The sequence below is a fragment of the Natrix helvetica genome (assembly GCF_964273705.1).
Source record: "Natrix helvetica genome assembly, chromosome: 4".
NCBI lineage: Eukaryota > Metazoa > Chordata > Lepidosauria > Squamata > Natricidae > Natrix > Natrix helvetica.
In genome coordinates this window covers 67,819,820-67,832,460 of record NC_138550.1, presented here as the reverse complement: position 1 = coordinate 67,832,460, position 12,641 = coordinate 67,819,820, and the positions used below count along the sequence as shown (strand labels likewise).

Sequence of the window (12,641 nt, the reverse complement as noted above, 5' to 3'; positions counted from 1 at the left end):
TTAAATTAATTATTCCATTTTCTATGAAGGGTAAGTTAAATGGCTCAGTGAAATATTGGCAAGAAATATAATTTTAGGTGTTGGCACAGTAAAATAGAATAGAATCAGCTTCTGAATAAACTAATATAGGAGTATGCTTCTTCTTAGGGAATGGATTTATGGGGTTTGCAATTAATTGATATTTACCTTCCTGTTATTTTCCAACTCAGGATGCAAACTGCTTTCTCCATTGCTTGAAAGAGGCACCTCAGTTTTTTCACCACAAAGCACATTCTCTGCAATATGAATGTTTGGTGCCAGGAAGGTAAATTCATTCTTTCTGGATTCTGAGGAGAGGCAAAGGTGGTAGGAATAAGGCAGAGTCCCATCCTGAAAATTGTGTGGAAATATGACCCCAGCTGTGGATTGGGGAGTAGGACCAAAGCACTGTAGGAATCTGGCACTCCCTGCATGCCGCAGTTTCGTTGCAATTGCCAGAATCACTGTGAAGAGAAATAGGAATGACATCACAGCTAAGGCCACCACTAAATAGAACTGCAAGTCCGACTGATCCTCTGAACTCTTCATCTGGTTTTTCATCTCTGGAAGGGCCTCTTGGAAGTTCTCAGCAAACACCAGATTCAGAGTGACAGAGGCCGAGAGAGTCGGTTGTCCATTATCCTTCACCAGAAGGACCAGTCTCTGTTTCACAGCATCTCTTTCCAAAAAGGTTCTTGCTGTCCTGATCTCACCCGTATGGGAACCAACAGTGAAGAGGGCCGGTTCTGTGGCTTGAATCAGCTGGTAAGAGAGCCAGGCATTGTGTCCAGAATCAGCATCCACAGCCACCACCTTTGTTACCAGATAATCTGCCTCGGCTGAACGAGGGACCATCTCAAAGAGGGCAGAGTCCTTGGAGTCTGATGAAGGGGACAGGATTTGGGGGCTGTTGTCATTCCGATCCAGGATAAACACCCTGACTATGACCTTGCTGCTGAGAGGGGGACTCCCGCCATCTTGGGCCTTCACCTGCAGCTGGAATTCCCTGAACTGCTCATAGTCAAAGGATCGCTGGGCATAGACGATGCCGGTCTCAGAGTGAATTGAGATATAGGAGGAGATGGGAAGTTCTTCAATGTTGCTGGTAAGGATTGAATATGTGATCTTTGAGTTTTGATCCACATCCAGATCAAAGGCTTGAATCTGGAAGATGGAGGCACCAGAAGGATTGTTCTCTGGCACATAGATGCTATAGATAGCTTTTTCAAAAGCAGGAGCATTGTCATTGATATCAGAGATCTGCAGCAAGATAGTTATATTTGCGCTCAATGGAGGGATTCCCTTGTCAATGGCTGTGATTGTAATATTATACTGAGATGCTTTTTCTCTGTCCAGAGGTCTGTCTGTCATGAGCTTGTAGTAATTTTTAGATGATGGAAGAATCTTGAATGGCAAATCACTTTGCAAGTAGCAAGTAACCTCTCCATTATCACCAGCATCTCTGTCATTTACATTGATGAGAGCAGTAACGGTCCCAGACTGAGAATCTTCCAGAATGGGACTAAAAACAGATGCAGTTATAATTTCTGGCACATTATCATTCTCATCAAGGACCTTTATTTCTACTTTACAATGGGTCATTGATCCACCTCCATCTTTTGCTGCTACAGTCACCACATATTCTGAGCTTTCCTCAAAGTCCAATTGTTCCACAAGGAAAATCATTCCACTGGTTGAATCTAGGCTGAACTTCTTATTTGCACTCAGCGGTATATTGCTGAAATAATATCTGATTTGTGCATGTGAGCCTTCATCTTTATCTGAAGCTACAAGTTGCAGCACCAGGAACCCAACTGGTAAGTTTTCCCTCAGATTGACAGTGTAGATTTCTTGGGTAAATATAGGTGGATTATCATTGGCATCGGTGACATTGATCCATATTTGGGCTGTTTCAGTTTTTCTGGGTTTCCCGCCATCTAGCGCAGTAAGTGTTAGCTGAACTGTTGGTTCACTCTCGCGATCAAGTGGTTTCTGCAGTATTAAATCTGCAAATTTATTTCCATCTTGACTCTCTTTCACATCCAAAGTAAAGTAAGGATTGGTGCTAAGATGATAATTCTGTAAAGCATTTGTGCCAATGTCTGGATCTTTGGCATTTCCAAGAAGGAATCTGGTGCCTATTTGTGTTGTTTCAATTATCTCCAATTGGATTATGCTACTGAGAAATTGTGGAGAATTATCATTAATGTCTTGTATCTCTATTTTTAGATGGTAAATATTTAATGGATTTTCAATAACTAATTCAATATTAAGAATACACAGTGGGATTTGGCCACATATTTCTTCCCTATCTATCCTGTCATTCACACAGAGGTTTCCATTTCCTGCACTAATTGTGAAATGCTGCACCTTGTCCACAGAGATGACATGCATTTTGCGACTTGCCAGTCCTTTGAGACTCAGTCCTAGATCCTTTGCAAGATTCCCCACTATAGAACCTTTTGACATCTCCTCGGGGATCGAATAATGAATCTGTTCGGAGACGGCCCGGTAGGAAAGCGACAAGACTAAGAGCGATAGTACTTGCCTTCGGATTGCTCTGCCATTCCCTCCTTGCCCTCGTTCCATCTCCTCGGCGATAAAGTGACTGCCTCAAAATCTCAGCGGAATGCAGAATAGAAAACACTCTCGTTTCTTCCTAGTGTCCGTTTCGCAAGACTGCTTTGTCTTTTTAACTCCTGTCTTTTAACGAAATGCCGGAATCCTCCTTTGGGAAGCATCTGTATAACAAACAGCTCTTCCCATTCTCTTCGGCATCCCCGTTGGCTAACAGCAACACCATGAGGCCAAAGGGGAAACTGCAAGAGATATATTCAAAAGTACTTGCATGTGACCCGTTTTATTTCAAAATAAATGCTATGTTAAGCAATAGATTTTGGACGAGTAGGTATTCTGGTGTTTCTATTTTCTTCCCTGGTTGTTGTGGGGAAAATAGGAAGATGATGTTTTGAATATATTTTCGGGGTTTTTTTTAATGAACTGGAAATTTTTATAAAAATAATTAGAATTCCTGAATCATCAGAATTAATTTTGCTCTAGTATGGTTTATTAAGGAGAGAAGATAATCTAAATCTGATATTCTTATTTCTGTTTTTTGAGATTCTTAAATTTAATATAGTAACATTGTTGTTTTTAATACTGAAGACTTAAAATATGAACCCTAGTTAGGAGGCTAATTCAGTAACTTAGATGCTGGCCTTTGATTGTAATTTTAAACTGGTTGGTCTATTATCCAGTATTAGTATAAAAGCAGATTGCCTCAATTTTGAAAAGGCATTCTTTTTGTTCAGAGCATTTGGAGATAGGGGATCCCATGGGAACAACAGCTAGGCTCAGAAATGCATGGAATCCAAAGCAATAAAATGTGAAAAACATGAAATATGAAAGGTTTGCAGTTATGTTACACTTAAAAACCAAACCAAACCAAACCTGATGTCCAAACCAAAAATTCAGCCGTATTGATATACAGAATGGTTTAAAATACAGTTGCTCACCATGTTGTCTGAGTATTTCACTAATTTATTTTCAGAATGTTTGGATTGAACCAGTTACTTTAGTGCAAGAACCCCCCCCCCCCCCCAAATTCTACACCTGAGAAATTTACATTCTAAAATTCAGTGCAGGATTGAAACAGCAGATTTCTGAAGAATATTAAAGAAATAAAGTAAGAGCAGAACAGTTATTCACAACTTAATCAGTAATGATGTTTTCAGAGAAGTAGCCCATTTCTTTTCAATTTGCAAGCTACACCTACACATCTCCTGGTCCAACTGCATAGCAATCAAAAGTTGTAAAAAGTTGCATTTCTTCAGTTTTATTTCTTCCTTATCACATTTGTGTTTCTTTGATATGTTTTGGAATGCATTTTAGAGATTTTAAAAGATAGAAAAATTTGAGCAAATAGTAAAAATCTTGCAAAAACAACCAAGTTACTCTTATTCTATCCTAGGCCTTTTGCAGGCTTTTTTCATTCCACACTTGGACAGCCTATTTATATACTCCTGAAGTTTAAATTAGGATACACCACCAGAAGCCATAAATAAACAATTAAGTTTAAAACCATATATATATGACAACCAATCAGAACACAAGCTCAAGATCAAAGGCCAGAGAGGCATAAAACCAGGGACTCAGCTTCTCTTCCTCCCTTCTCTTCTCTTCTCCACCAACATTGAAGCATGTGATCACCTTTTCTGTTCAGGACTCAAGCCATGTGGTCCTGTCCACCATTAAAACCATCTTTCCAAGCAGCCTCCATGTCTCCAGTGTCTTTTTCCCCACTTGGAACTGAACCCAGAAGGACATTTCTTCCAACAATTGGCACCCCAGATGGGACTCCAAGCTAGCCTAACAAATGGATATGGCCCAGGTAAGCCTCCCATGCCGGCACAGACCCCATTGAGTCTGTGGGTGGACTTTATCTTGGCCTTTACCATTTGGATGTAGGTTTTAAAGGGGTTTTGAGTTTGAGCTCAAAAGCTGCCTGGAAAGAAGGTGAGTACCTCTAAATTTTAATTCTCTAAAATTTAATTTTAAAGCGTGGGAAATGTGTGTATGCCTACATGTGTGTGACTAGTGTGTGTGAAAATGAATGGAAAAGTGAATGATTTTTTAATTTTGTTGTTGCTGCTGTTTTTGTCCTGTGAGAGAAAAAAACAAATGTCCATTGTGCGTAAAGAGAGAGGAAAAGAGGAGGTGCGCATACCCGCTGATGACAGGATCCCTCCAGGGTAGCTGTGCGGCTGGTCCTCCCGAGTCTTTCCCCAAGACTTGAAAACTGTCGAAAAGTCCCTGCAAGTAAGGGTGCGAAAAAAGTTTCCCGCGGTGAGGAATGCAAAAAGTCCCTCCGAAGGGCGCGGAAAGTCCCTCTGAAGGGTGCGAAGAGTCCCTCCGAAGGGCGAGAAAAAGTCCCTTTAAAAGGGCACGAAAGGTCCTCTAAGGATGCGAATTTGAAGCGGGGAATATGAAGCGGCAAGCCCGGCTAGGACGAAGTGAGCCCCACATCTGACCAGTAGCTCACGGGCGGCCACGGAAACCCTCTGAACTGTTGGGGGCCTGGGCCGAAAAGGCAGATGCCTGTCTTGGCTGGAATGAAAAAAAGGAAAGCAAAACAGATATGTAGAAAAATGAGCTTTCCTGAAAGATGATACAAGAAAAACTAATTTGGCTACATAAAAGGTACTTAAAAGAAAAGGGGAAATGTTGGGTTTCTTTTTTTCTTTGTCTGTCTCTTTCTCTTGTCTTCTATGCAACCACGTGGTTTGTTTGTTAAGATTTGTGCCTTCCCTCATTTAACAGATTTGTGCTGGGAATGACTAGGATGTGCAAACCTGAGAGTTCTCTCCCCCCCCTCTTATTTTATCCTTGTCCTTGTGTAAATGTGTGTCTAAGTCTTCATGCAACCTCAAGGTAATTGTAACTATAAAATGTCTCCAATCCAAAAAGACAAGAATTTTAAAGTGTTCAAAGAAAGAAAAGAGTAAACTGGCAGAAATTGCCTTCGCTCAATTTGTTGGGCCCAGAAAACTAAGTGAAGGTGGGGGGAGTCTTTACTTTGTGTCTGTTTGGCCAGCAGAAACAGAGTAAAGAGAAGTTTTTTTCTCTTCCTTCCTTCCCTATACCTTAAAGTAACAACCCAGGAAATGTTTTAAGTTCATTTGCAAGAAAAGTTTCATCCTTGCATTTATTGTGTGTTTAAATGATTTTACCTGTTCATTTCTTTCCTGAAGCATGTGAATCCAGACCCCATTTCTCATCTGTGATATTCCCATAATGTTACCAGTTTATCTGTTTAGTAACTGATGGTTTCATTTTTCAAACTCTGCCTGCAAGCTATATATCCCCCGCACACCCTCCCTTACCCCTAATCCTCTAACAATGTCTTTTCTGTGGGGGAGGGGACCTTGTTCTCGTGTCTTCCAGCCCTGCACAGATGAGCAGAGCCCATGGATCCAGATGCCTCCAGAGGAGAACCTCCATCCATTTGAGCCAGGAATTGGGTTTGGATCTAGTCCTCCACTGAATGTCCAGCAACCAGAGTGAAGCCTAACTCACCAGCCTTACCACCAAACCAAGCATGCCACCCTAGCAGACATGAAAGAACCCGGAAGGAGATGAAGAAGTAAAGACCAAAAGACTTTTCAATTCCCAGAAGACAGCTGAAAAGACTATGGGGAGGGTGGAAATTGATTGTAAGGTTTTCTTCCTCTGCTTCATTCACAGAAATTGATTGTAAGGTTTTCTTTCTTGTCTCATTTATATTGTAATCAGTTTAATGTACTCATGTAAGAATTGTATTTGAGAGTGGTTGGCACAGCAAGTTCTGAACACCTTAGATTTCTGTCTAGTGGGAGGGGAAGTTTGTCCAAAATGTCTGTATTTTCTGTATTGTAGAAGCAGCTACACACACACACACACACACACAGAGAGAGAGAGAGAGAGAGAGAGAGAGAGAGAGAGACCCCATTCAGAATTAGATTGAAAGTATCTCCTCCACTTTACCTCCGCACAAAGCTTCCCTATGTTGATTTTTGCCCTTGTTATATTAAAAAGTGACATCAGAAAGGAAGGAAAGAAATCTATTTAAAAAGTTCTAAGTTGTTTTGCATTATCATTTCTTTCTTTGAAAAAAAGAGTTATCTGACAAACTCTAATTTGCTTTTACAATTGTAACAATATTTTTACATTTGCCAAATTGGATTAGTTCATAAATTAGGCTTATTCACATCACATTAATTCATATACCACAAGTGGTTTTAGATAAGCTGTTATATCTCAACCCAAGTTTCCAATAGAATTGAAAACTACTACTAGAGAAGCATAAGAAATCCATCAATTGTTATTCATACTTGTATGTTATTTTTGCTCGTTATTTTGCTTTTTCATTCAAGGCATTCAACATGTTATTTGAACTCACAATATTGAGTCCCTTTCCATTTATTTCATTAAATTGAAGGATCTATGAAAAAAAGTGTCTGAGTAGCTCTCACTTTCCACAACTCTCTTATTTTAATACACAACCTGACATATATGCATTCATGTGTGCAAACTGTCTCTCTCTCACACACAAATAAATAATATACTGTATTTTCAATTAGAAGGAAACTACACTTACTCCAAAATCTGATTCTGAAATAATTACAATTTATAAAAGATACATTAGAAACCAATGAAATGGTAGAGGTTTTTCTGTACAATAAAGCTATAAGAAACAACGGGTGAAAGAGATAGTAATATAAAGTAAAATGTGTATATAAAGCAATATACTATAATATATTTTAAAGGACGGTTATGACTATAAAGGTAGTACTGGTAAAAAAGAAAAAGGAAGAAAAGAAAACTCACCAAACTAGATTTAGCCATCTCAGAATTTAGGATATTAAATCCATTGCTGGCCAAAAGCTCATCAGACTTTTGGTTGCATGAAATATATTTTGCAGGTTGAACTTTGGGTGCTGGAAAAGTAATTTCATGTATCTTGGACTCTGATGATAAACAGAGCTGATAGGAATAAGGAATAGTCCCTTCCTCATAATTGGGTGGGAATATAATGGCATTGCTTGAATGGGGAATGGGAGCAAAGCATGGAAGAAATTTCAGATTCCCCGACTGTCGGAGTTTCATCATAATAACTAGAGTTACAGTCAAGAGGAACAGAAAGGAGATCAAAGTTAAGGCCAGCACTAGATAGAACTGGAGCTCAGACTGTTGCTCTGAATCCATGGTTTGGTTATTTATTTCTGGCAGTGCCTCTTGGAAGTTTTCAGCAAAAATCAGATTGAGACTGACTGTAGCAGACAGTGGGGGTTGCCCATTATCCTTCACTAAGATCACTAGCTTGTGCTTCAGAGCATCCCTTTCCAGAAATGTCCGCAGTATCCTGATTTCACCCGTGTGGGCACCAATTGTGAAGAGTCCTGGCTCAGTAGCTTGCAGTAGATGATAAGACAGCCAGGCATTGTGCCCAGAGTCAGAATCCACAGCCACCACCTTTGTAACCAGGTACCCCATCTCTGCTGAGCGAGGCACCATCTCAAAGGAGGCTGAGCCCTCTGCTCCTGGAGAAGGATACAGAATTTGAGGGCTTTGGTCATTTTGGTCCTGGATGAACAATTTCAATGTGGCATTGCTGCTGAGAGGTGGGGAGCCTCCATCTTCAGCCTTCACCTGTACTTCAAACTCCCTGAGTTGCTCATAGTCAAAAGACCTTTGAGAATAGAGGGTGCCGCTTTCTGAGTTAATGGAGAGGTAAGATGGGAGAGGTAGTGCCTCTATTTTGCTAGTGAGGATAGAGTAGGTGATCCTAGCGTTGCCACCAAGATCGGGGTCCACAGCTTTGATGCTGAAGATTGAGGAGCTAGCAGGATTGTTCTCTGCCACATAAACAGTGTATAAGGATTTCTCAAAGGTAGGGGCATTATCATTGATATCTGAAATTTCCAGTGAGATGGTTTTCTGTGTAGAAAGAGGGGGTGTACCTTTGTCTGACGCTGTGATTGTAAGATTGTATGCTGGGGTGCTTTCTCTATCTAAGGGACCATCTGTTAGCAGCTTATAGTAGCTATTAGCTGCTGATACTATTCTGAATGGGGAAGCAATCTGTAAATGGCAGTTGACCTCCCCATTATCCCCCGAATCTTTATCCTTTATATTGATAAGGGCAACTAATGTTCCTAATGGAGAGTTTTCAGGAATTTCTCTGGATGAGGAAGCGAGAATCACTTCTGGGGCATTGTCATTCACATCTATCAGATTTACTTCAATGTTACAATGAGCCACTAAGCCACCTCCATCTCTTGCTTCCACCACCATTGTGTATTTCTCTGTTTCCTCAAAATCCAGCTCTTCCCTTATTGTTATAATTCCATAATGTGGCTCTAACTCAAATTTTTGATGCACATTATCGGCAATGTTGCTAAAGCAATAGTTGATCTGTCCATTGGAACCATCATCTTTGTCTGTAGCTTTGACTTGTATTACAGTAGATCCCTTTGACACATTCTCTTTGAGGCTGATTTTGTATACTCTTTGACTGAAGATAGGTGGGTTGTCATTAGCATCTATGACTGTGATCTGTATTTTGGCTGTTCCAGTTTTTGCAGGGTTTCCTCCATCAAGAGCAGTGAGGGTTAAACTAACAGTACTTTCACTTTCATGATCCAATTGTTTTTCCAGTACTAATTCCGCATACTTGTTTAAAGAGTCTTGCTTGCTAATTGCTAAAATGAAATATTTATTAATGCTTAGATGATAATTCTGAAGAGAATTTGTTCCAATATCAGCATCTTCTGCTTGTCGAAGAAGAAATGTAGCTCCTGGTAAAGTGGATTCACTTATCTCTAGCTTGATATCACCATTTAAGAAATGTGGTGCATTGTCATTAATATCCTGGATCTCTACTGTTATGTAAAATATGTCCATGGGGTTTGCACTCACCACTTCAAAACTGATGGGGCAGAGTGCAGTTTCCCCACAGATCTCCTCTCTGTCAATCCTGTCTTTTACATGCAGATTCCCATTTTCAGCATTAATGGAGAAGTATTGCTTTTTGCCTAAAGAAAGGATATGCAGGTTGCGATTTCCCACTTCTGCAATACTCAGTTTCAGATCCTTGGCAAGATTCCCCACAATGGAACCCTTTCCCATTTCCTCTGGAATTGAATAGCGAAGGTGCTCTGAGACAGTCTGGCAGACGAAAGACAATAAGAAGAGGAGACGTACTTGCCTTTTTACAGATCTATTCTTAGCTTGGCTTCTGCCGTCCATCTCACCTGCGGTGAAAAGTGCTTTGTGCAATCCAGTAAACTGAGGAGTTTAAATTCCCATTAGAAAGAAAGTATCAAGCGGTTCCCGCGATTCTCCTGAGTTTTATCTACATTGCAGTGGTTTTCTTTTCTCTGCCATGGTCGGTGAGTGTCCCTCAATCCTGCTCTTTGACTGCTCTGCACTCGGTGACTGGATAGTCAGAAGGCAGGAAGCCCCATTAGATTTCCAGCTCCTTTCTGGGAACTATGTTGGCCAACAGCGGCGCTCTGAGTCTCAGATGCAGAACTGCAAGAAATGTCTGGATCTAGGCTTTTAGAAAGAAATAACAAGGACTCTCCTACGTGTAATAATGCAATGTCTTTTAAATTTCTGATTAGTTCTTTCTAGTTATGCAATAAATAAAAATGTTTTTGTTAGAGTTTTCTTGGTACAATATATGTTTAATAGAGGAAAAAGTGTATGATTAGTATAAATATTTTCAATTATTTCATGTGCAATATTATATTCATATGTAATATTATAGCAATATATAATATAGTTTGTTAGATTGTTTTCAGACTTTTTAAAGATGTTACAATATTGTCAGCTGTTTTCAGTTACAACTTCCATAAATACATATGCGACTTCCTTAAATCAATGTTACTTTAAATTCCTTGTTAATCTTAAAAGATATTGTGAAGTTTATTGTGCTTATAGTAGAGGTCACAGTAACAGATATTATTTTGAATGGGAAAGCACTTTTAAATGGCAATTAACATACCTCATTACCCTGCCCCCACAAGCCTTATATTTTACATATAGTGTTACAAATCTAAAGTAGAATCTTCAGGTATTTCTTTGGATAAAGAGGCAAAAATCAATTCTGATGCATCCACATCTTTTCAGGTTTGTTTCAACAGTGCCATTACCTAGCTTTCTCTAGCTTTAATTCATTCTAAGCATCTGCTTTCCTTATACCAGCTGTACACTGTAAGTTTACCTGTCAGAACTCTTCCGTTGTAATCCCTTTCATATTTTTTGTGTGTGTTCAGATCTTCAGTAAGTTCTTTCTGTAGCTACACTGGTTTGCTGTTCTGGAATGGTCTGCTGTCCTGCATTTTTCTTCACAGTGGACTTGTTTTCAATTCTGTTTTCTCTTTTAAGAACCTTTTCCTTCCTATCCCATGCAATCCCATTTATCCTTGCTCTGACTATGGTTAGTTTTTAGTTTCTCTTAAAATCAAGAACATAAGAAATACATTGCTAATGTTGTGCTTTGCCCACTTCCTCAGTTAAGGCATTTCTATGAGTTAGAACCTTGACTCTTCCTCCTCTCTCTGAAGGTGAAATTTGTCAGCAAAACAAATCAGAACTCTCCTGGAAGGTCTTTACTTGGCTGGGCCTCCCAACAATTGGAATGATTTCCCATTTGTATGACTTCATGACTCTTTGAATAGTTTCTGATAATATTGACCAGTTCATTCATTTTGATTTTTGAGCATGAAGGAATATTATTAACAAATAATGCAATTCATCCTTGCTTTCTGTTGCTTTTTCCCCCTTTTAAACAAACTGCATCCTTCAATTGCTATATTCCAGCCACTAGGTTTCTATTTTATGAATTAAATTAAACTTGCCTTCCTATTTTAAGGATTCAGTTTGTTTCCAAAATTCTGGGCATTAGTATATAGAAAATGAGATTTTCATTTCAACTTCCAAAATATTTAAGGACTTCTAATGAACTTGCTTTGTTCAAACAAATTTTTGTCGATCCTTGTGAGGTATAACCTATTTTGTGCTAGCAGTCAGACCATTCAGACCATTTTCAAGAATCCAGGCCTTGTTTCCAGAAACCAAATCTCTCCTGTTGATACCATTTGCATAACCCATCATTGACCTGAAGAACAGATTGGAAGACTGGGTGATAATGCCTCTTGAATTCCCAGGTTTTTGAACTTCCTTCTGAAAATTTTATTTTATGGTGAATTAGCTGTAACTATTCTTTAGAGTATCATTTGTATTAGCAAGAAGAGATAATTGTCATTGGGCTTGATGGTTTCAGTCATATTCTTATTCTTGACAAAGCATATGCTTCATGAATGGATGTTTCTGGTCATTTATTTTAATTCCTTTGGGCCCCTTTATTAGAACTGAAGATAAATGTTTGCATAGCTAATTTCTGAAAGCATAATTTATATCATGATTGATTACTTCATCAAGATTACTGAATTTTATTGTTCAGACTATGGATTCCTTTAGGATATCCTCAGTGACACTTATTTTATATAAACGATTAAAAACCAGTAAATTGTTACTTAAATATTATTTATTTATTTATTTATTATTAGCGTTTATATACCGCCCCCTCTCCCGAAAGGGACTCGGGGCGGTGTACAGTCCGTATTAAAATACAACAGATTAAAACATAGAAATAACTATATAAATACATGTATAAGAGGAGGGTAAAATATGCCAAACTGTACAGCTAATAAATAAATCAATACAAAAGTTTAAAATATCAAGTTAAATTTAAAACAATATCCCTCTAAAAACCAGTAAGAATGTGTATGCCAGGAGGTAGACGTTAAAATTATGCCAAACCAGCCAGTCGGAACAGGTGTGTCTTCAGTTTCTGTCGGAAGGAGCGGAGGTCAGTAGTGGTTCTAATATCGGGGGGGAGGTCATTCCAGAGGGTTGGGCCCATCACAGAGAAGGCCCTACTCCTTGGTGTCGCCCGTTGGCATTGCCTCGTGGACGGCACCAGGAGAAGGCCCTCCCTGTGAGAGCGGATTGGCCGCAGGGATGTATGTGGGAGGATGCGATCCCGCAGGTAACTAGGCCCTATGCCATGGAGCGCT

At 39.4% G+C, this 12,641-nt stretch overlaps 1 protein-coding gene across 6 annotated transcripts in view; it reads right to left on the bottom strand.

Moving 5' to 3' along the window:
- Window positions 1–12,641, bottom strand: part of LOC309390750 (protocadherin gamma-A4-like) — a 227,671-nt gene that overhangs the window by 202,278 nt on the left and 12,752 nt on the right. For 3 of the 6 annotated variants that reach the window (XM_081950440.1, XM_081950430.1, XM_081950429.1), the window contains exon 1: window positions 187–2,675. The exons of 2 other annotated variants lie outside the window; for them this stretch is intronic. In XM_081950440.1, coding sequence (XP_081806566.1) covers window positions 187–2,607 — 2,421 coding nt within the window. In that variant the 5' untranslated portion in view covers window positions 2,608–2,675. Of the gene's footprint in view, window positions 1–186; window positions 2,676–7,383; window positions 9,979–12,641 lie in introns of those variants that run through there. One more of the 6 variants, XM_081950438.1, reaches the window with a different exon arrangement.